This window comes from Alexandromys fortis, unplaced genomic scaffold (genome assembly GCF_014885135.2).
Source record: "Alexandromys fortis isolate MF-2015 unplaced genomic scaffold, M_Fortis_MF-2015_v1.1 scaffold_144, whole genome shotgun sequence".
In the NCBI taxonomy this organism is placed as follows: domain Eukaryota; kingdom Metazoa; phylum Chordata; class Mammalia; order Rodentia; family Cricetidae; genus Alexandromys; species Alexandromys fortis.
In genome coordinates this window covers 2,348,930-2,372,748 of record NW_026068021.1, presented here as the reverse complement: position 1 = coordinate 2,372,748, position 23,819 = coordinate 2,348,930, and the positions used below count along the sequence as shown (strand labels likewise).

General features: G+C 55.3%; 1 protein-coding gene across 2 annotated transcripts; it reads left to right on the top strand.

Annotated features, from left to right (window-relative positions):
• Positions 1 to 11,789: 11,789 nt before the first annotated feature.
• Positions 11,790 to 20,368, top strand: Lfng (LFNG O-fucosylpeptide 3-beta-N-acetylglucosaminyltransferase). 2 transcript variants are annotated; one of them, XM_050163163.1, is made up of 8 exons: positions 11,790 to 12,277; positions 16,347 to 16,395; positions 16,786 to 16,885; positions 16,980 to 17,130; positions 17,244 to 17,329; positions 17,652 to 17,817; positions 18,778 to 18,863; positions 18,974 to 20,368. In XM_050163163.1, exons 1-8 carry the CDS (start codon positions 11,849 to 11,851, stop codon positions 19,038 to 19,040), a joined length of 1,134 nt encoding a protein of 377 aa, XP_050019120.1. In that variant the 5' UTR covers positions 11,790 to 11,848; the 3' UTR covers positions 19,041 to 20,368. The 2 variants fall into 2 exon arrangements, with proteins under 2 accessions (XP_050019120.1, XP_050019119.1); XM_050163162.1 differs by having other exon boundaries at positions 16,980 to 17,133; positions 18,974 to 20,348.
• Positions 20,369 to 23,819: the final 3,451 nt, after the last annotated feature.

Sequence of the window (23,819 nt, the reverse complement as noted above, 5' to 3'; positions counted from 1 at the left end):
AGGCCTCACTGAGGGTTTTCCTTCCTTCTAAGCTAAAAGTCTGGCACCTTCATTTGTACCAGTGCAGGTAATAAACCACATGATCTCCTATGTGTGTGTGATGAGGCACCAAGAGAGGGCAGCTGGGCTTCTGCACAAGGCCAACAAGTGGGTCTTCTACCCTCAAGGGGGGCAGGTAAGATGGCCTTGCTATCTAAGCAGGCATGGGTAGGAGGGTGGGTGGGGACATTGTTGAAGAGAAATGCTGAAGGAAAGCTGAAGTCTCAAGATTACGGAGATGGGCTGGGGGCATTGTTAGGGCTTCTGTACACCTCTGTGAAGGTTGCACATTGGCCAAGGTCACACACTGCATGTCCAGTCCCTCTGCATGGAAATACAAGGAGGCCATTCCTTGCCCTCAAAGCAGTGGCCCTGAGCGGCAGACAAAATGTGCCACAGACCTGGGGTCCAAGTCTTCCCTGGCTAAGGGAGTTTCTCCCGCTCCTGGCTGTCCAAGCAGCTTAGAGGATGCTGAGACCCAGTTTGAAGCTGGGTCCCAGGGGCAGGCAGGCCAGGCTCTGTCTGTCTGGAAGGCCTAGGTTCCCAGGCCATCACAATGGCCACACAACAGGGGTCCCGGGGGAGGGAACCTAATCTTGGGCTGGCTATTGAAGACCTGAAAGCCATGGTCCATACCCCAGCAGGCAGACGCGCCTGCCTGCCCCACCTGGGACACCTGATCCATCATTGGACCTGCCTCAAAGGGGACACTGTCCCCCCAGGGTCTCCAGTCCTGAGGCATAGACAAGGAGGGAAACTGGGTCACAGGGATAGAGTAACAGTAGGGTTGTATTGGATGAGACAGGCAGGCGGGGTGGCCCATTGCAGACAAAGCACTGAGCATGGAACAGTCTAGAAGAAGAGCTGAAGAGTGTGGGGGTGACAGAGCATTAGGAAGGCTGAGGTGAGCCCTGAGACTGGACACACACACTAGGCCGGGCTGCAGACTGGACCGGGAAGTCAGGCCTATGCACACCCCTTTCAAACCTGACCCTAAGATGTACAGCAGTTCCTGGGTGTGGCCTCAGGCAGAGCCTGCCTTTATAGTCTCACTCTTCTCATCTGTGAAATGGAACTATAGCCCTAAAGCCCCTGGAGACCTTGTGCACGCACAGGGAAGGATCGTATCCAGGGAACTACCTTTGTGTTTGGGCAGCTGTCACTATCTGGTCCCAGGCTGTGTGCAGGGCTGGAGGGGGACGAGGGTAACAGAGGGTGGATGGACGAGCCCTGCAAACCCAGGCTTCCTGCAGGAGACAAACTGAGCAGCGAGGTGGAGCTTTCCTGATAGAGTTGAAAGGTGGGGTGGGGAGATTCCAGAAGCCACCAAGAATGGCCAAGTCCAGGGTTTTTAACAGCAAATGAAGTTGGGAGGTCATCAGGGTTCAGATCATGGTGGCCTCCCAAGGAAGGGGACAGACCAGAGCCCATGTCTACAAAGCTCACCTTCTCCAACTCAGAAGAAATGATAGGAAACTGGCCCACGGGGCTGGCATGGAACTGTGGTCTAGGGAAAGGCTGGTCCAGCGAGATTGGGGGTTAGCACAGTGGGGTAGCATTAGCCCTGATGAGAGACTTTTAGGCAGTTGCCAGGGGCAGTTGGGGGACCGTTCAACACCTGCTGAGCCAGACCTCTCTGCCAGGTGAGGTTGCTGCCTAGTATGATTGCCCCAGCACCCTGGATCATCCCTTTGCCTCTTGGCCCGCTTCCTCGGGTAGGGGTATAGATTCTCAGTGTCAGCTGCCCCCCGCCATCATACCAGCTTGGTCCCTTCCAAGTGTACCAGACAGGAGATGGGGGTGGGGGTGGGGTCCCCCCACTCTCTGGGATCAAACCCCTCTGCTGGGCAGATCCTGTGTGTGGTGGTGGGGGTAAACACTCATGCTGTGTGAGCCAGGCTGGCTCACTTCCCTCAAGGAGCCATTGTGGCTTCCTTGTTTATAAAATGGGGCTGGGGGAGGGAGGGCCTTTACCTTCCTGCTCCTCAAACCTTGGTCATCAGAACACCCCTCCCCACCCTCCACCCATGCTTGCAAAGCAGGAGAGATACTTAGCCCTGAGGTACGGGGCTTGTGTGTGTGTGTGTGTGTGTGTGGTGGGGTGAGGGGGTTGGAAGCACCAGTGTTGGATGGCAGGGACTCTGAGGAGGTCCCTGCACTAGGCAGGAGGGGGCCGGCCGGGAGCTGAACCTGGCAGGCATGAGGCCCAGTTCCGTCTGTGGCTGTGGCGTGTGTCAATACCAGCCTTCCTGTTTTGGAGATTAAACCTTAGCTGAGCAAACAGCTGCTCTGGGCTCCTCCCTCCGCTGTGTCCTCAGCCTGCTCCACCTGGAAGCCCTGGGGGAACCAGGGACAGGTGTGGGGTGACTCTGCCATTTCTGCCCTCTGCAAGCCCTTGTTCAGACCCCCAAGCTGCCTGGCTCCTGTCCCAGTGTCACCAACCCATCAAGGCCACTACCTGCGGAAGCCCCCAGTGCGATCCTTCCGCTCTTGGCGGCCACATGTCCTGACTGCAGCTACATCCTCTGCCCTCGAGTGACCCCCTGCAAGAAGGCGGGAGAAAACAACTCCAGAGCCACACTGCTGGGCACATGCCCAGCTCATGAGGAACCCAGGCATGGCAAGAAAGTCACCCTGGAGCGCCCCTGAGCAGAGGCCTGCCACTTCTCGGCAGCTGCATTGTGGGTGAGATTATTTGTGGGATGCCACGTCCTGTGTGACCTGGGTGGTTTAACAGCACCCTGGCTTTTCCCCAGTGCTCAGCATATCTACACCCCCCCCCCCCCACGGCTGTGCTTGCACATTGGTGCCACGCTGGGGAGAAAACCATGGACTTTGTGAGCTACACACATTAGGGCTTCTAGGCAGGGGCTCTCCCATTGAGCTACACCCCAGCCCCTCACTGGGGGATTCTAGGCAGGTGCTCTACCACTGAGTCACACCCCAGGCCCTCACTGGGGGATTCTAGGCAGGTGCTCTACCACTGAGTCACACTCCAGGCCCTCACTGGGGGATTCTAGGCAGGTGCTCTACCACTGAACCATAGCCCAAACCCATTTCTGCCCAATTATGATAACCAAAGCTCTTTCGTGGCATTCATGTCAGATGTCCAGGACCAGAATCACCCCAAATGAAACCTACTGGGCCACAGATGACAGCAAAGGAACAAAGTGGTCCTGGCTACAGAGAGGGCATAGCTTCAGAAGCCCAGTTTCCCTTCCATGCTGGCCTCAGCTGGCCTCTGCATTCCTAGAGTCTCCTGTCCCCTCTCCTGGTGCACCCCTGACCTACCTGGCAATGCTTCCTCCTACAGTTCCCCCACCCCCTGCAAGACTAAACTCTAACATTGCCTGAAGCCTCCTAAGTCAACAAGGAAAGAAAACAAAAGCTGGCCCAGGCAGTCCCCAGGTGCCTCCCAGTTCTCCTCCTCTTAAGGCTCCAAGGACAGGCAGAGGCGTGGGGTGGACCACCATGGGACTCACAATCCATCTTCTCATTTATGCAGCTTGTGGCCCTTCCCTTGGGTTCGCCAACCTGCTGTGCTCCCTACTGTCTGCCATGCAGCATCCTGACAGGCTCAAGCTAGTTTTCTCGCCCATCGGGTGTTTACGTACGCCTAAGCGTACAACCTCTCCACATGACAGTATCCCTCCACCTGCCCGGGATGTGTCTAGCCCTCAGGCTGCACCAACAAAATGACCAACATGATGGGAGTAAAGAACTGACTCCTGCAAGTTGTCCTCTTACCTCCACATAATACTACGCATGTCCACGCACACACACGTCCACGAATAAAGAGCTCTAATAATACAATTTTTTCTAATGCCCCAATGCTAAGCCAAGAATAGTGGTTGAAGCTAACCCATCATTGGGAAGGTGAGGCAAAAGGATTGTACATCCTGGGGTGTACATCTGGAGACCTGATATTATAGTTAATAGGAGTTAAGGAGTTGGTCCCATGGGTAACATGCCTGCCTTATGGCATGAGAACTTGACCAGATCCTCAGCCAGGCATGATGGCACACATCTCACCTGTAATTGCAAGGCTGGGGAGGGTGTAGAGGCAGGTGTGTGCCAGGGAGCTTGCTAATGGGCCAGTCTAGCTGAACTGAGTGGGTTTAGGTTTAGTGGGAGATCCTGCCTCAAAAAGTAAGGTGGTGAGTTACAGAGGATGACACCTGATATAGATGGCTGTCCTCCACATATGAACTCACAGATGAGCACATGTAGACACACACACACGCACCAATAAATAAGTAAACTAAGTAAGTTCACACCTGCCAAGCAAGGTTGAGGATAGAGATTTAGGGACTATGTTGGATGGTTGGGTGAAATAGGAAAGAGGCTGAGTGGTCAGTCAAGCAGACAGACAAATGAATAGAAACCCTCAGAGCCCGTCATTGACTATCTGATGCTATGATGGTAGCTTGTCTCCGGAGGTGTGGTTGGCATCCTAGTATGTATCCCCCCACCCCTTTCCACACCAGCCTGGCTTACCTCAGATGCCATAGGAACCTGTCATCCCAGCTACTCCAGAAATGGAGGCAGGAGGATTGCCTGTTTGGAATACTTAGTGAAATTCTGTCTTAAAGCAAAGTGAAAAGAGAGCTGGGAATATAGCTCAGTGGTAGAGTCCCTGCCTAGAATCCCCCAGTGAGGGTTGGGATGTGGCTCAGTGGTAGAGCACCTGCCTAGGATCTCCCAGTGAGGGGCTGGGGTGTGGCTCAGTGGTAGAGCACCTGCCTAGGATCTCCCAGTGAGGGGCTGGGGTGTGGCTCAGTGGTAGAGCACCTACCTAGAATCCCCCAGTGAGGGCCTGGGGTGTGGCTCAGTGGCAGAGCACCTGCCTAGAATCCCCCAGTGAGGGCCTGGGGTGTGACTCAGTGGCAGAGCACCTGTTAGTATACTGAGGTCCTAAATTCAACCCCTAGTACTACTAAATAATATATAAATCAAATAAAATAAAGGGGAAGGAGCAGCATCAGACAACTTTACTGAGGAAGAGCTGATGGTCAGGGAGACACTCCTGTCAGTTAGTAAGCAGCATCCCATTTGAGCAGAGACTCTGACCTCAGCTACCACCACCCAGCCCAGAGCCTCCTCCTTGTGTTCCTGGGATCCTGCTCCACTCACTGGGCATGGGGTCATGACTAGCAGGCTCCAGTACCACCGGGCCCACCCCTGCCTGCCCGTGGCAGCTGCACAAGCTGGCCATTCTTAAAGAAACAAAGGCTGGCTGGGCTGCGGTGGCTCTGGCGTCTCCCTCAAGGGTGTCTGGCCTCTGTGGGATGTCAGGAAGTAGATCTGGGTGGTGGTCAGACTCTGCCGCTGAAGACTGAAAATCACATTAAGCCAGCCAGCCCCCGTCCAGCTGCCCTCATGGGGTCATAGGGAGGTTCAACCACCAGCCCAGGCAGGGATGATCCAGCTCCAGGCACATGGGTTCTCCCCATGCTGTGGAGCCCAGGGCTCACTCACCTCCTTTTCCCTTTCAACCCCATTTGTGGGAGACCCTTCGGAGCCTGTGTGGTAGCTGTGGGCCAGCTCAGAGCAGATGTCCCTGCCACAACTTCTTATTCCCAAGATGCATGCTTTGGAGGATAGAGGCAACTGAATGACTCCTCAGTCCACAGTATGTGTGTCTGTCTGTCATCCCACCTGTCTGTCTGACACGTGTCCATTACTCATACAGTCGATGTCAGGCTCTCCTCTAGGCACGGGCTGAGCCTTGGTGGTTTCTACTCTCATGGAATTGACATCTGGCACCTTCACAGATATCCATAGTTCTCCCTGGTGTTTGTCCATCCACCCGCATCATTTATCTATGCTGTGGCCCATCATCCATCCATCCATCCATACATCCATCCATACATACATCCTCCCACCCCACCCACCTGCTCCATCACCCATCCCTTCATCCATACATTTGTCCTCGTACCCATTCATCTATCCACCCTTACTCCATTAGCCTACTCTTCCGTCCACCACCCTTTCACACATCCATCCCTCCTTCCACCCATTCAGCCATCCCATTCATCCACTCACAATCTGTTTGTCCATCCTCTACCCTCTGTGTAGCATGCTCACTGCGCCCTATTTTGTGTCAGACCTGGACAAGGAGTAAAATGTTACCCTGCCTTCAGGGAGAAGGACTTGTAAGCATGGTATTCTCGATCACATGTTAAATACCTAGACGGGGGGTGTCAAGGCTTGGTAAAGGGCACCATTTGGGGCTTGTCAGGACACCCCAAGCTAGAGTGCCCTCTGAGGTCTTGCGTAAACACCCAGTCAAAGGAACCAGGCTCTAAACCACACTGGGGTCCAGGAACAATTAAGCTTCTGGGTCCATTGAATTGTGTCTGCAAAGCACCAGGGCAGAAGGCGCCAGCCACGTCCCTATTACAGGGTAGCATGAAACCCTCAGCCTACAGTGATCTGGGAACTGACCCAGGACCACACAGAGTGCGGGCAGCGGTGAGGGGTGTTGGGCCGAGTAGGCAGATGGGTGGGTCTGGATGGAGAGGCTCTCTCTTGCAGCTGGAGTCTGTCTGATCTGTTCCTGGGTAGTACTCACCCCAGTGTCCACCTGGGGAATCAGTCACCATGCTGTTCCTACCCTCATACCCCTCCCCCTTGAGCTCCTGCCCTCTCCCTCTTCCCACCATATCTGGCTGTGCCAACCCCATCCCTTCCCCCTCTGCCAGGAGAGACAGAACTTTCTGCGCTATTCCTCCCCCGAGGTCACCTTGATTGAGTCCCATCTCTGGTGTCTGTGTTCCAGGTAAGGAGAGTTCCAGCCCTATCTCATTGTGTCACCTTGCTATGGCTTTAGGGATCTTGCCTACCCTCTTGAGCATCTGTAGGTGGCCAGTAAAGACCTGAGGTCTCGACCTCAAACTCATCCATTTTGTTTTTGTTTTCTTTTGCGACAGGGTCTCTCATTGGCCTGCATCAAGTCAACAAGCAGGCAATGAGCACTAGGAAGCTGCTGGTCTCTGACTCCCTGGTGCTGTGATTGCACATGCACACCGGCATGCCTGGCGTTTTCATGGGTGCTGGGGATTGAACTCAGGTCCTTGAGCTTGCACAGGAACACTTCGCCAGCTGAGCTATCTCCTCTGTCCCCTGGTGTTGGAGTTCATGTATCTCAGGCTGGCCTTGATTTTCCTGTCTCTGCCTTTTGAGTGCTGGGATTGCAGGTGTGCCCACCACCATGGCCAGTCTCTCTGAGCTCTGTTGCCCTGCTAAGGAAGGCTGGTTTCCAGACTGCCAACTCCAAGCAGGGATTGGTGCTGGGCTGCCTCGGATGGCTTCCTGCAGAGTTAATGGGTCACTTATTGAGTCTCCATGGATCTTCCCAGGACCTTGCATGGGAGGGCAGGCTGCTGCAGGGGCCTCAAGACACCAGGAGAGGGGTGGTAGGCAGATGGCAGGTTCCAAACCAGTTTTAAGAGACTGGTTGTGGGGGGGATGGACTTTGTGTGTCTGACTCCAACTGGAGACCCTCTGGTTCATTCCATAGGGCAACTATAGTCACTGGGGAGAGAATTCTTTTTCTCAGCAAACCAATTTTGAGCAGACCTAAGTAGTCACTTGGGCATGTACCAGCCAGGGACTGACAGAATGATTTGGGACGCAAAAGCTATGCCTTGAGTTTGAGGGTCAGACTGGCACTTTTACCTGCTCTGTCACCAAGAAGCCTCAGGACCCAACTATATCCCTGTTGTCAGTAAATAAGGAAAAGTTAGTTTTGGGAGCTGGAGAGATGGCTCAGAGGTTAAGAGCACTGGCTGCTCTTCCAGAGGTCCTGAGTTCAATTCCCAGCAACCACATGGTGGCTCATAACCATCTGTACTGAGATCTGGCGCCCTCCTTAGGTGTGCGGGTATACATCGAGGCAGAATGTTGTATACATAATAAATAAATCTTTAAAAAAAAAGTTAGTTTTGGCCACTTGAAATGAAAACTGTGACTCGGGTGTCTCATTAGGGGACATCGAGGATTCAAATAGAATCCAACATAGAGGACATGAAGGATTCAAATTCTGCTCAATGAATTGGGGGGATTCCGTGGGGTGAGGAGACTGTGCAATGGGTTCAGATTAGAGGGGAGAAAGCCGACGTGGAAAGCAATGGGACCGTGGGGACAGGTGTTCTGCAGTCAGAAAGACAACTGTGAACTTCTCAATGTGCCTTCCACTCGATAGGAGAATGAAGAGCTTGTCTGGAATGAAGGTGGTAATATCACAGTCAGAACCTGGAACCCAGATGCTCTCCCTTGGGGGTCTTCTGTGGCCCACTAACCTGCTTTCCAGCTTCAGGGTCAGCAAAGTCCCAGTGCTGTAAGGAAAGGAAATGAGGTTGAAGTCCAAGAACTCACAGCCTCAAAGTAAATGTGGTCATTAAAAAGAGAGAGATAAAAAGAATCTAGGGGCGTGGCTCAGTGGTAGAGCACCTTCATAGAACCCCCCAGTGAGGGCCTGGGGGCATGGTTCAGTGGTAGATCTTTTGCCTAACAAGCATGGAGACCACCACCACCACTAACAACACCAGTAACAAAACAGGACAGTAATGTCATCCTGCGGTCACAGGTGGGGATACAGAGGCTAGACAGGGCAAGGTCACAGGTCTAAAGCTGCTAAACAGCTCCTCTTGTGTGTTCTCTATGCTCCTGGGTCCTAGGATCTCCCTTCCCAGGACTGTTTCTGAGGACCCCGAGGGGCTTCTTGAATGTCCTGGTCTTCCCTCTCCAGCCCCTCATTTCCTGCCCTGGAATAAGTGCCCAGCTAAGCTCAGTAGGTCCCTGCAGGGAGCCTTAGGGTGTAGGGGAAGGGAGTGTGTCAGGCTAGAGCCCGGCCGGCCGAGGAAGCAACCGGGAGGTTGGCCAGTCATATCTTCCTCTGGTTTTTCAGACCTTGAGGAGTAACCACGAAATTCCATTCTCCTGACAGCAAAGACTCTGAATCACTCTTGCCAGAGCCTGCAGCCCCCACAAGAATGCCGTAAGGCTTTGACCCGCCATTCTCAGATCAGCAACCACAGCCAGAACAGGGCTCCTCGCTCCCCTTCAGTCCCGCTTCATGCGCAGGGCTGACTGGATCGCCCCTGCTCCACAACACTGCTCCAGCCCCTCTCTGAGCATCTGCTTGCTGCTTTCTTTACAATGGGCACACTCCTCACTCTCCCTGCTGTGTCAAAGCCAAAAGAGCTATGAGGAATGGGGAGCCTGGAGGCTTGGTTCTTATGGCCTTGTGGGAGTCCCGGGTCTGGGGGTGGAGTCCCACAGAGACTGATGTCCAGCTCATACCTGGTCCGGTGGGTGTGGAAGGCATGGTTAATTCATGTTTGTTCTCCTGCCCCTCAAAGACCTGCCCACTGAAGATCCTTGCCCTTGGTTTAAACTGAAGCCACGCAGAAAGTTGGGGGGCAGGGTGACTAACAGGCTTGAGCTGTTGGGAAATGAAGAAGGCTGGGGTGGGGGCTAGGACTGCCACAAGGCACACGGGGACATCAGGAGAGTCTTTGTGTAGATAAGAGGAATAGGGGAATAGGCTGGAGGCTGCTAAGTGGTCCGGGGGGAGGAACCTCATCCTAAAATATTTGGATGGCAAAGAGACAAGGATTGATAGTGGGAAAGGATCGGCACCCCCGAGGTTGAAGCTGAAACTGGGATAAATGAGTTAATGTTTGGGGGGGCAGTCCACCTTTTCCTTCTTGTCCTTGAGGGACTTGGCTCTGCAGACGGGGGGGGGGGGGGGGGGGAAGGGTTTATAGCAGGAGGTGACGCCATGGGAGACTTGTCACTCGGGCACAGCCGGCACCATCTGCTTAGGCATCTGCCTACCAGAGGTGGTGTCTTCTAATTACCTGGGGGAGGGGGGGTCAAAAAGAGGCCTGGGAACCACTATATCCCACTCCCTCCCACCACAGAGGGCTAGTGTTATCCCACAGGGCCCTCAGAGCAAATGGACCCCAGATCCACTCCTGGGGGTAGGGTGGGAGGGTGGAGAGGTAGGTGGAGGAGGCCAGCTACACATCAATTCAATGTCATTTTATTTTTGAGATAGGGTCTCATGTAGCTCAGGCTGGTCTCAGACTCATTACTAGCAGAGGAAGAGCTCGACCTCTGACCTCTTATGAGTATGGGTCACTATACCCGTTTTTGTTTGGTGCTGGGAAGGAAACAAGACTTCACGCATGCTAGGCAAGTGTCTACCAACTCTGCTGCCTGAGCTCCATCTCCATCCCTTTTTTCATTCTGATAGTCACTATGTAAGTCAGGCTGCCTTTAAACGCTCAAGGGTCCTCCTGCCTGTTCCTTGGGTTGCCTGTCTTCAGAAAGTTTAATAAAAAATGTTTATTTATTTGCTTGTTTATTTTGAGGGCAGTTGTGTGTGTGTTGCTCAGGCCAAATTGCACGTGTGGAGGTCAGAGGAGATAACAAACTGTTGATTTTTTCTGACCATGTAGATCCTGGGAAACAAAGTCAAATCGGCTGCCCAGGTAGCAGCTGCCTTTACCCACTGAGCCATCTGGCCAGTCCCTTCAAAAAGTTTTTTCAGAGTACCTGATCCAGCCTGAGATCCAGCCTTATGTTGACATTCTTAGAGAGGAACATTAAGAGAGTGCGGTATATAAATAACTAAAAATGCCACTCCAGTCTTAATTATAAGGGCTCGGGAATCGGCGACAGGAGGCACAGCGGTTTATCCGTGGTGGCAGGGTGGCAGGGTGGGCTCAGACTTCCTTTGGATGGGGACACGGAAACTGAAGCCAACCAGACCCAGGGGCAGCCAGGCGGAGAGCCGCCCCCAGCTGCGCTCCCGGAAGAAGCAGTGGGCTCGGACCCTAATCCCACTCCGGGGACCCTTGGCCACTTCCGGACCCGGCCTCTCACTCTACCATCTACCATCAGGCGCGCATTCCTGCCGCCCCCGCTCGTGCTGGGAGCAGGCAAGGCCCCCGCCCGTGGGAAGGGGGCCGTGTGCCGGGGAGGCGGGGCTGGGAGGGCGCACAGCTGGGTCACATCTGGTCGGAGTGCGGAGGAACCAAATGGAACAGAAGGTAGCCTTTTATCCCGCAAGGGAAGGGGCGGCCAGAGTGTCTCCTCGCCACAGGGCGCCTGAGGTTTTTGGGGACCAACCCTCCCCATATAGCAACAAGATACCAGGACAGGCCTGCTGGGGGGTGGTATGTAGAATTTGATTACAGGTACCTTCTTACTTGAACCTCAGGTCCACACTTAAGGCACAGGTGTCCGTAGGGGCAGCCCAGAACTAATCGCTCAAGGACACCCCGCAGGCCATCACTTTGGCTCTGTCAGCGCGGTCCCCAGGGAAGGAAGCCTGCTCGGGGACAGGAAGTGCTTAGCGAGAAGCTAAGGATGTCGCCCGCGGAGGAGCACGGGTCCTATCACCCAGGTCCCAGCGCCGGGGGTGGGTTGTGTGTGTGTGGGGGAGCGTCCTTCACGTGCAGCCGTGGCGGGCGTTGGTCAGCCTGGATGTCGCCCAGAGTAGCTCAGGAGGGTGACACGGTGCGGGCCGGACGTGCTCCTGCGTAAAGGGGGCTGGTGCCGTGGGTGCCCCAGCTGGGTCGTTCCCAGCTCCCCCACCCCGTCTTTGTCCCACGTGGGAGCGAGAGATGGCCCTAGAGACTACGCCCCCAGGATAGCAGCCAATAAGAACGCGGGGGCGTGGCCGACAGGAGAGGTTTAAGAGCGCTTGGAAGTAGAGGCGCGCAGCTGGACCGGGAGCTTCGGGCAGCCGGACCAGCTGGCACTGGGAAGGCACAACGTGCGGCCGCCGGCCACTATGCTTCAGCGCTGCGGTCGGCGCCTGCTGCTGGCGCTGGCGGGCGCGCTGCTGGCTTGCCTCCTGGTGCTCACGGCCGACCCGCCGCCGACACCAGTACCAGCCGAGCGTGGACGCCGCGCGCTGCGCAGTCTGGCCGGCTCCGCTGGGGCGGCTCTGGGTTCTGGGTCTAGGGCGGCCGCGGAGCCCGGATCTCTCGCCCGCGAGGTGCATAGCCTCTCCGAATACTTTAGTCTACTCACTCGCGCGCGCAGAGACGCGGATCCACCGCCCGGGGTTGCTTCCCGCTCGGCCGACGGCCACCCGCGTCCCCCGGCCGAGGTCCTGTCTCCCCGCGACGTCTTCATCGCGGTCAAGACCACCAGAAAGTTTCACCGCGCGCGTCTCGACCTGTTGTTCGAGACCTGGATCTCGCGCCACAAGGAGATGGTGAGACCCCGCGCAGCCTGGGCAGGAGGATGGAGTAGGGATTACCCTCTGTCCATAGCCGCTCTGACTGCATCTATAGCTTTGGGTCTACCTGGGAAGCGATGGCGTTCATCTGACCCATCCATGTGTGGCTACTGGGGCCCACTTTGCCTTACAGCCCTGGAAGTTTCCTCCCGTGTTGCCAGGGTCACCCCAGCCACATGCTCTAGGTCTGGATGAGTAGCCTCCAGCTTGGGGTTGGCCTTGTGATGCTTCCCCTAAACCCTGGGGTGAATGGTCTTATTTGTTTCCAAACTTTTCCAAACAAATTGGCTCAGCTCCATCCTGGATCCTCTCCACTCTGAGCTGATCCCCTTCTTCCTGGTTAGGGGGTACTCCCCTGGAAAGGGAGGGAAGGGAACGAGAAGAGTAGCACCCCTGAACCCCAGATAATACTGAAAGAAATAAGATGCTGGTTCTCCAGGCTTGTGCCGAACCGTGTCTTTAGCAGCCGAGCTCCCCCCAGTTGGACATCAACTTCACACACATATTAAAAGACACACCCCACTTTGAAAATCTCCCTGGAGGCTACGGCAGGACCGTTGGGGCGGGGAGAGCAGAGTGCACTCTAAGTGTGTGTGTGTGTGGCGGGGGAAGCACTGGGTATTTGGTGTGAAGATGAAGGTTCATTTTCCTTCCTGTTCCAGCCCCAGGGAGCCAGGGCCATCAAACTTGGCTAGGCTCTGTTTTAGGACAGAAAGGAGGTTAAGAGGACAGGCTCCTATCTAGTCTTGGTCAGAGAGGGGCCCTGAGAACCCCACGGCAGCATCCTGAGAATGAGGCGTCCCTTTCCCAGGGGCTCAGCAGGCCTTCAGGAGGGGGCAGCGGGGGCCATGGGTTTTGTTTGGCTGCGTTGCCGTTAGGATTCCCAGCGCTAGGCTGCTCTCACGCCGGCCCCTTGGGCAAGGCAACAAAGCCCCTTTCTCCAACCGAGAAAGGCGTCGGCCTCTTGTGTACAGCTATGCACTCCATGGGAACCGTTGGCTGGCGTGCTGGCCACTCAGGTTGCCTGGCGATGAGGGGACCTCTGTCCTCCCCCCAACCCTGAATGACAGCCCTCGTGGGGCACGATCTCTGAGCCAGGGCACCCCCACCCCCTGCATTTAACCTTCCTGCTGTGTGGTATTGGATAGCATCTATCCCCCTCTGGGCCAGTACTAGTTCTGAAAAACTCTCATTTTGGGATTCAGGCACTTTCTCTGGCAGAAAGGACCGAGAAAAAAGTCTCAGTTGGGCTATGTGATCTGGAAAAAAGCCTAGGGTCTTTGACCCTCAGCCTCTTACTCCTTGAAAAGGGAAATGATTGTCTTTCCATTAAGGCATTATAAAGTGGACTATGTAACTTTGGAGGCTTGTGGTGATCCCTGAAGTCATTCAGAGTAAAGGTCTACCCAGAAAAGACTGGATTGACCCCCATGGTCAGCTGATGTGCACATGGCAAACAAAATCTCCTTTTGGTGTGCTATGGACAAGGGTCAATGGAACCTGTAGCAAAGGGTGGCTCTTCTGTCTGGTCAGGGCAGCTGGAAGGTGAGAGGCTGCATTAGATCACATTGGGTATGAATGGGAAGAAGGCTTCTTGGAGAAGGAGGAGGAGGAGGAGGAGGAGGAGGAGGAGGAGGAGGAGGAGGAGGAGGAGGAAGAGGAGGTTGTTCCATCTGAACCAGTCCTATGGCCCAGAACGGGCAATCTTGGCACCAAGCATGATTGTGGGGTTGTACAAAAGAGCCGGCAATCTTTGGAGAAGTGGAGAAGCTGGTCAGTGGGGGACAGGCAGGGAGGGCCGCCTGGCCTCTGGCCTGCTTGCTCCTCCCCCACCACTAAGGAGTGCGCCAGGCTGCAGGCTGCCACCGCCACAGCCACAATGGCTGGGGCAGAACTTGGCATCCTGTGTTTCTTTGAATCTCGGCTCCAGGAACAATGCTGCTTCCTGTGTGTCTCTCCCCCCACCCCCTTGCCTGCCCTCACCAGTTGGGCTGCCCTCACTGCCCTGATGGTCCTTCTTTGGGGAAGTTTTGGTGGGGGATATTGGGAGATGTGGGTCCCTGGAAGGCATTATTTCTTCCTGAGTATGGTCACAGACTGGTGTCCTCTGGTCTCTTCACTGCATACCAAGGAGGAGATGGCACCCACCTCCTCGGGACACTAGGAGGAGTCCATTCCTAGAACTTGGCTCTGCACAGGCGGGCTGTGTTATACCCACTTTAGAGTGTTTCTGGGGGTTGAGTGATATCCACAGGTGCAGCCCCTGCCCCCTCCTCTCCTGATTTCTCTGTACTGGGGGGACAGCAGGGGGAGCACCCACAGCTCTGCCTCAAAGACAGAGCGGGCCTCCTGCAAACTGCCCCCCCCCCCACAACTGAACAAAGGTGACTTTAATCTCCGTAGCCTTGGGCTGGGTTTTTAGGACACCATCGAAGCGCGGGAGAACAGGCCTCTCTCTTGATCTCATTAAGAAAGCATTTTCCTTTTAATCCAGCAGCAGCGTCTGCACAGGCCGGCCCGCTGCACCTCCCACGGCATTCCTGGGCTGAGATGCTGGGGTGCAGGGGGGGTGGGTGCGAGTCTGTGCGTGTGGGCTGCCCTGGGTGTCTGCAGAGCCCTGGAGGGAGAGGTGCATGCTTGCAGATGGTATAGGTCTCACCTTTTGCTCTCCTACCTGGGGCCTCACTGGAGTGAGCATCCAGGCATTTGGTCAGCCTGGGCAAAGAACTGGTGCCGCTCAGGGCATGGTGTGCCACCCCTTCAGGCCTGGGGTGGTTAGTTCCTTGGGTAACTGAGGTAAATGCTGACCTCCAGGCTTGCACACACCCGGGTTTCCTTGGGACCCTTTTGTGCACAAAAGGAAAGGGAGGATTGGTGGTTTGGGAGGGGCGTTGGACTGCCTCTGCTGAGCATCCCCAGCCGCCCCGGGGTTGCACTCTGCCATGCCAGGGTGCGGCAGGCGGCACGCGCTGGGCGGGCCGGCGGAGGAAGGAACATTCCTTCCCGTGTGCTGACGGGCCCAGGCGGGCGCCGGCAGCTCCTGGCCCCGCCCCGGCGCCCCCCCCCCTTCCGCAAAGTAATCCTGGCAGGGGGTGGCCCTGTGCCGGGCCAGGTGGAGTCTTGGCTGTGGCCTTGGGCTAGGTCTTCAGTGAGCTGGGAAGAGTTTTTTCCTCTTCTAAGTTGGGCTGAATGCTTGGATGCCCTACTGCGGGCCTGGGAACAGGAGTTCTTTTCTGCCACTACCACAGTGACCACCAGTGACTTCTCAGAATCTGGCTGGCTGCTGTGGCTGGGGGAACCTGCCCTATAGGGCGCAGCAGGAGGTGCAGGCCAAAGTACTGCATGGCCAGTGGTCTTACCCATATCCCGTGTATGGGACCTCTAGCCCAGCCGGCCCAGTTAACTAGGCCAGCTGTATGGAAATGACAGCCGGGCCACTCCTGCTTAACTCGGCAGAGTTAAGGCTGGCCCAGCCCAGGACAAAGCTGGCGGACAATGGCTGGTGATTCACCCTCCCTCCGGGGCCCTTTGTCTGCCAGGGCTTGGCAGCAGCCCAGCAGAGGCCTTTGTCCCCGACCCTACTGAGTGAAGCTCAGCTTCCCAAAGCCGACCTCCTCCTCCTATGCCCCCCCCCACCCCCTCCCACAGCTCGGAAAGCCTGCAGGCTGGGCGGGCAGGCAGGTTGTGTCAATAAGGGTGTGTGCCCCGCCAGGTGCACAAGTTGGCGGGAGGATTAGCTGCGGCCCGTTTACCTGGCGGGTGGGTGGGACACCCCACCTGGCTCGTGCCTCCCTGCTGCCTTTTGCGACCTTGGGCCCAGCTGTCTTGAGGTTGGGGAATGAGTCCCCCTCCTCCCTACAGCCCAGCTGCCACTCACCCTGGACACTTGAACACACATTCTAAGTGCAGTGGAGAATTCGGGCTGTTGTGCAGGATGGAGGGGGTGGGAGTATAGACCTACAGCTGAGGGCACTCCCGGATGTCTTGACTGTGGCTCTGGTGGGGGACTTGGAGCTGCAAACTCAGGTCCTATCTCTTTTTGCAGACATTCATCTTCACAGATGGGGAGGACGAAGCTCTGAGCAAGCTCACAGGTGTGTCCCAGACTTGGGGCGGGGGGGGGGAGGGGAGGGGAGGTGGACCTGATTCTAAGCAACTTCTTCCTCTGAGGCACCCTGGGGTTCAGAGGTCACCTTCAGAGGTCACCAGTCACTGGGCTCAGGGGCCAGTTTACTCTGCTGGTTTGCTTCGCCACTCCTAGGGCCCCCAATTCTTATGCAGAGGAGCCCCTTTCAATCCTCTGGGGACCTTTTGAGTCCTGCAGGCAGCAACAGGTGGCCAGTACTGGGGGGGGGGTGAAGCTGGTTGAATGAATGGGTAGGGGCGCCGGCTACCCTGGGAAGGGGGTTGACTGGGGGTAAAGTCTGAGGCAGTTGGAAAAGAGCCTACTGCTGTGGCCTGCTGACAACCCTCCCTGTCCACAGGCAACGTGGTCCTCACCAACTGCTCTGCCGCGCATAGCCGCCAGGCTCTGTCCTGCAAGATGGCCGTGGAGTACGACCGTTTCATCGAGTCGGGGAAGAAGTGAGTTCTTCCCTTCCCCACCGGGTCCCATCCATACCCCTTCCCTAGCAGCCTGGCAGTCCAGTCCTCTGACGCCGTCCTGCCTTGTGTTCAGGTGGTTCTGCCACGTGGATGATGACAACTACGTGAACCTCAGGGCGCTGCTACGGCTGCTGGCCAGCTATCCCCACACTCAGGACGTGTACCTTGGCAAACCCAGTTTGGACCGGCCCATCCAGGCCACAGAGCGGGTCAGCGAGCACAAGGTGGTGAGTGTCTCCCGGCGGCCTCATCCCTGCCGTTAGGGGGAGGGGGTTGAGCCTTCTCTGCCACCTGGTGGGACCCAGGAGTCTCCTGACAGCCATCTTGCTTCCCCCAGAGACCCGTCCACTTTTGGTTCGCCACCGGAGGAGCTGGCTTTTGTATCAGCCGAGGGCTAGCCCTAAAGATGGCCCCGTGGGCCAGGTGAGTGCCCCCTGCACGTGTAAGACCATCCACACAGCAGGGTGTTCATTTGTGGTCCTGGGCGCCCCACTGCAGGGCCTGGCTTGGTGGGCCATCCTCTCCCAGCTGCCCACTCCTCCACTAGGTATCCAAATGCAGCTGTGTTTACAGCCACTCCCCCACCTCTGCCCTGCCTAGAGCACCCTTGGATGAAACCCTTTGGCAGGGAAGAATTATGGTTCATAGAGGGAGGGAGCCCCATTTGGCAAGGTCTTGTCTACCCTCTCCCCAGCTGCTGGCTTCAGCCTCCTCTTACTGTCCCCTGGGCCCTTCCCTCTTGCAGTGGGGGACACTTCATGAGCACAGCTGAGCGCATCCGGCTCCCCGACGACTGCACCATTGGCTATATTGTGGAGGCGCTGCTGGGAGTACCCCTCATCCGGAGCGGTCTCTTCCACTCCCACCTGGAGAATCTGCAGCAAGTGCCCACAACCGAGCTCCATGAGCAGGTGTGCATGCATCCCGAAGGCCTGGGTGGCCAAGGAGTGAACCCAACAGGGCCAGAAGGGACAGTCTTCCTTCCTTGTTTGTTTGTTTTTGTTTGAGATGGGGGTTTCACTACGTAGCCAAAAACTAGCCTTTAACCGGTGATCTCTTGCTTCAGCCTCCCGTATGCTAAGATTCAGTTGTGTGCTACCACATCTGGCTCAGTGTCATTTAGGGATACACACACACACACACACACACACACACACAATATACATATATGTATATATAATGTACATATATGTGTGTGTGTGTATGGGTCTCCTGTATTCCAGGCTAGCCTTGAAGTTGACTTGTAGTTGAGGATGACCTTGACCTTTAATTCCTGATTCTCTTGCCTCCACCTCCCTGGGCTAGGATTACAGGTGTTGGGGAAAGAACCAGGGCTTTGGTACCCTAGACAAGCACTTTCCCCATTACATCTGTAGAACAGGGTCACTGTTTTAAATAAGGGTGTCAGAGACACCCTATTTTCAGGAATCACATCTGTCCTGAGCTGCTGGCTCAGAGCTAGGGCTGTTGCTCAGTGGTGGAGCTCTTACCTGCATGTATGAGCCAGCCGAGTTTAATCTTCAATTCCTCAAAAAATAGTGAAGTAGACTCCCCCCTGTGTTTGGTTTATTTTGAGACAGGGTTTCTCTGTAGCGTTGGAGCCTGTCCTGGAACTTGCTTTGTGGACCAGGCTGGCCTTGAACTCACAGAGATCCATCCACCTGTGACGCAGACTCTTTTAAATCGCTGATTCTGCTCTTTGAAGGGACACACCTGCTCTGTCTTTTTCGTAGTTGAAGGTCCTCCCCCTGGACTTCATCCCCAGGTGGGCAGAGGCAGGTGTCCTTGGCCTAAGGATGAGTTTGTCGAGGGAACAGCTAGCCAGGCAGGACTGCCACCCGTCCAGCATCTCTCCCTTGCTCCCAATGCAGGTTACCCTGAGCTATGGCATGTTTGAAAACAAGCGGAACGCAGTGCACATCAAGGGACCCTTCTCGGTGGAGGCTGACCCATCCAGGTAAGGGCTTGCGGCGGGTCACTAAATACCCCCAGGAACCTCACTGGCGCTGTTGGGACTTCCAGACACCCCTACCCCACACAGACCAGTCTTCTGCTCTCTCCCTACAGGTTCCGCTCTGTCCACTGCCACCTGTACCCGGATACACCCTGGTGTCCCGGCACCGCCATTTTCTAGCAGCTGTGGCTGAGACCCTGTCCCTGGGCGCCCCTGGTATCCAAAGGGCCCAGGGACCCCTGTTTGTGTCCTGACCTTGGTGTACGAGGCTCTTCAGGGCTGCGTGTGTGTGTGTGTGTGTGTGTGTGTGTGTGTGTGTGTGTGTCTATATTTGTGTTTCTGTGGTGTGCCCACCCATGTTGCAGACTGCTGGGCAGTCGTGTTCTTCAGGGAGTGGCCTGTCTGTCCCTAACTATCTTTTCTACATTCTGAGACCCACTCCAAGGGCAGTTCTGTGGGATCTGTGTTTGGATCTCTGCAGTGTGGGGAGAGGCCTCAGGGCTCCCCTCAGGGGTACATGGGTGCTGTCTTATAGCACCGTCTCTTAAGTTGGAGTGCCAGCACCTACCTGAAACCTTCCCTGTCAGCTGAGCCATGCCCAGTGCTAGGGAAAATGGTTTAGGTAGTAAAAGGCCTGGGGCCCTCCTTCTAGCTTGGGCACTGCCAGTGACCGTTCAGGTGACCAGTGCTTCCCTTCCAGCCCTCCAGGGTGGGGTGAAGTCTTCAGCCCCCTTGAGGTCCTATCTTTGTCTCCCACACTAGGGAGTTCAGAGCTATGAATTTTATCTCCTCTCCAAAGTAGAGAGAAAGTCACCCATAGTGGGTGTGCCTGTAAATATTGTGACAGTATTTTTTTTACTGTGCTGTTTCTTGAGATGGGAGGGGTGGGTGTGAAGGGAGGGGGGTTGTTTTCTGGGTGGGCTGGAGAGGGTCTTATTTTATCTTTTCTGTGGATCAGAAAAAAGCAGAAGCCAAACAGGCTTGGTCTTTGGAAAGCTGGACCATCAATGCCTTAGTACTGTATTTATGCTTTCCAGTATCTGGAATCCTGCTCTCCCCCACCATCCTCCCCAGCACCCCAAGGCTCACCTCACCCCACCCCATGGGCTGCATTCTATGTTCTTTTTGCAAAGACCTTAGCTAGGCAAGCTAATGATGATAAGGGAAAAGCTCTCAGGGAATTGATGTGTTGTTGCCATGGTGACGTCCTTCCGCTGAATAAAGGTGCTCTTTGCAGCAACCCCAGGGGCCTTAGTCTTGCTTGGGAGTTGGGTCTGAGCCACCCGTCCATCAAGGTCACTCCAGGGGACACTCAGATGAGGGCAGGGGAAGCTGGCTCATGCCATGGAGAAGGTGGTTGATAGGCATCCTACAAGCCGACTATTGGGGAGGGAAGCTTGGCGTTAAAAATGGGTGAGAGTGAACAACTCCGTGCAGGTTTGTCACTGGTGGGTGGCCACCATGATGGGAGGAGGGGGGCTGGGCAGAGCTGATGGAGGTAGCTGCTTGTTCAGGTCTGTTAAGGTTGTGGTGCCATTGTTAATACTGCTTGTGACAGCTAGGAGTGCAGCTCTTCCTGCAGGAGGGACAGTGGCTTTGGTGGGCTAGCCAGAGACCCATTTTGCAGACAGGAAAACTATGACTCAAAGCAGGTTAATTCAGTGTGCCCTAGGTCAGGCAGCCAGGCTGACAGTCCCTAGATCTCGGTGACTATTAACCTTGCCAACACTGCCTCGCCTCGCATCTGTCATAAGTTTGGAGGTATCCTCTGGGGATGGGCGCAAGCGGAGAGCTGGTGAGGACGCCTATTTTTCTGAGGTTCTCCAGGGAGCTTCCTCAAATCCAGCCACGAAGGGTGGGGAGGGAGGGTGGCTGAGCACGGGGATTCCCCACCCTACCCCCTTCCTGTGGTCTCCTTGCTTCCTCTTTACAGTGTAGCTCCTTGAGGCTGGCAGACTGGTGTCTGCCACCTACTGCCCCTCTGCAGGTGCCTGCCTGCTCTGACCTGGATCCAGGCTCATCTGGAACTCTGTGTCCTCACTACTGGCCACCTCTGTGTCCTCTGCCTCCTTCCCTACCCCACCCCTGATTAGAGATCTGCCCCTTCCCACTCCACCAGAAACTTAGCACAAATGGCTCAGCACCCGCAAGCGAGGCTGGGCATGACCCTTGCTCGTAACCGCTCTTGCCTTGCGGGGCACCTGGCCAGATCCTGACCCCCACCTTGGCCCTGCAGTTTGACTTTTTAAGGCCGGAGGCAGCTGCCTGCAGATTTTGGAGTAGGGGATGGGGAGAGAGGACCCTCAGCCGTGGCCATTGTCTTCAGCATGTCGTGCCTGGTGGTGGTGGCTCAGGGCCCCACTTATGGATGAGGAAGCTGACATTTGCTAGGGGGTGGAAAGGTCATGGTGGAACAGTCTGTGGGCCTCCTTCCTGCCCGGATGAGTCAGAGGCCTGTTGCCCTCTGCCCTGGTCCTCACAGAGTCTCCTGCAGTTGGCATCAGCCTCCGCACAGAGCTGGAAAGCACAACAGCTACACTGGCCCTGGTGGGCATGGAGTGGGGGCTTCAGCCAGGGTTGGGTTCCCAGTGGAATTGGAATGGAGTCAAAAAAATTTCATCATGGTGGATCCTGATCCTGGAGGGACATGGTAGCAGCAAGGAGCATGGTGGGAACCCCGTGAGGTGGCAGAGGTCTCTTACCCTAGTATTAGAGGCTGAGGCAGGAGGATCATGAGATCAGGGCTAGCTTGGGCTACAAAGTGAGGTATCTGAGAAACCGGAGCCAAGTAGGAAGGAGCCCAGGAAGGGCATAGCCAGTAGCCTCAACTACTTCTCCCATGTAGCTGACCAGGTGAGCTTTTTCCCTCAGAAGGGAAGCAAGCCGATCTATTTATTTATTTGTTTGTTTGTTTAATTCTGGGTGGGGGTTTTGAGACAGGGTTTTTCTATGTAGCCCTGGCTATCCTGGAACTCTCTCTTGTAGGCCAGGCTGGCCTCTAACTCAGAGCTACACCTACCCCAGCTGGGGATTAAAGGCATGCCCTACCAACTGGCTGCACGTTTATTTCTAAGGCCCACTTCCATGCATGTCTGAGCAAGAGTCCTCCTCTTAGGTCAGCTACTCAGGCAGGGAAGGAACTCATTTTCTCTTCCAGGTGCATCAGGGTGCATCCTGGTCATTAACACGCAACCCAGGCTGAGAGCGCCAGGAGGGGCCCAGTCATGGGGTCCTGTCCCAAACCACCCTTCATGGAGAGCTTCCAAAAGTAAAACTGCAAGCCAAGCATCCCAGTGGCTCATGACTGCACTCTCTGCACTTGGGAGACAGAGGCAGGACTGCGAGGGTCCAAGACCAGCCTAGGCTACCTGCAGAACAATGTGACCCCCCCAATAAAAGTCGAACTGCAATCGCAAGTTATAGGGTGTTAGGGAGGGTGCTGAATGCAGCCTCAGCCCCCAGCTTCCTCTCTCATGCTGAGTGGTAGGAGCAGTGGCAAGGACTAGCTGAGCTGGGTCTGGGGGAGGGCTGCAGGGTGGGGTTGCCGTTTTCAACTTCCCTCTCTGAACTTCCCTCCCCACTGGGGTCAGCAGGGCTGACTTCCTGGAAGAGGTGCCTCGCTGCTGGAGCCGGAAGGCCAAAACCACAGAGTATGAGCAAAAGTCAGCTAACATGAGCGTGTGCTGTGTGTGTGTGTGTGTGTGTGCGCGCGCGCGTGAGCGTGAGCGTGGCACAGCCCAGACAAAGCCACCCCAGAGTGGGGTTTGTGCGGAGATGGTCAGGGGCAGCCTGAGAAGGGCAATGAGCAATGGACCCGAGACTTCCACACTCTCCCTGCCAGAAATGGCCCTGACCTCTGATGTCAGAATCAGAGTCCAGTGTGTTTCCTCAGCCTGCTCTCCCTGACTTCTGGGCCTGAAGTCTCGGGAGGAAGCAGGAGGCGCAGAGCAGACAGCAGTTCAAAAGACTTATCAGCCAGGCCTGTGGCACACTCTTCTATTCTCCTATGCCCACCTGACCCAAGTTCTACTTTTTTGACCCCCCCCAAACCCACTTTTTTCCTTTTGACGATTGGCATAATAATAATAATTAATAATTAATAATAATATTGGGGCTGGAGAGATGGTTTGGCGGTTAAGAGCACTGGCTGCTCTTGCGGAGGACCCAGGTTTGAGTCCCAGCACTCACATGGCTGCTCACACTGGCTGTAACTCCAGTCCTAAGGGATGTAGCACCCTCTTCTGACCTCTGCAGGCACCAGGTATGCATGTGGTGCACAGACAGGCATACAGGCAAAGACTACCTACAGATATAGGTTCTTCCACTTCGTAGGACACAGGGACTAAACTTAGCAAATGCCGTAGCCAGCTGAGTCATCTCATTGGTCTTTTGATGCCTTTTTTATTGGTGTATTTTCATTGTTTACAGTAATTAATTTCATAAAAATAGCCCCATTCATCACGTGCTCTGACCGTATCCACCCCTTCTACTGTCTCCTCCCCCTCTTGGATAATCATTCTGCTTTGCACAGATAGTCCCACTTCTACTATCATCACACACACACACACACACATATACAAAGTCGTGCACATGCGCACACCGGGGCTGGCAATGCAGCTCAGTTGGTCGAATGCTTGCCAAGCACAAAGAAAAGCCATAGGTTCAATCCCTGGCACCACATGACCATCCTTGGCTACACAGAATTCAAGACCAGCCTGGACTTTGTCAAACAAACAGAGACTGGAGAGTCGGCTCAGTGGTTAAGAGCACTGGTTGCTCTTTCAGAGGACCCAGGCTCAAATCCCAGCATTCGAATGGTGGCTCAGAACGTTCCCCGGGGATATCTGGCCTGACGCCCTCTTTGGGCCTCTGTGGGTACTGCATGCATGCAAAACACCCGTACACATAACATAAAAATATTAAAATAAGTAAAACAAGAGAGGGAGAAAATATATATAA

Coding starts and splice junctions, on each gene's coding strand:
- Lfng (XM_050163162.1), top strand. CDS start 11,849: ATGCTTCAGCGCTGCGGTCGGCGCCTGCTGCTGGCGCTGGCGGGCGCG. Junction 16,886..16,979: donor TTCATCGAGTCGGGGAAGAA/GTGAGTTCTTCC, acceptor CCTTGTGTTCAG/GTGGTTCTGCCACGTGGATG. Junction 17,330..17,651: donor AAGATGGCCCCGTGGGCCAG/GTGAGTGCCCCC, acceptor TCCCTCTTGCAG/TGGGGGACACTTCATGAGCA.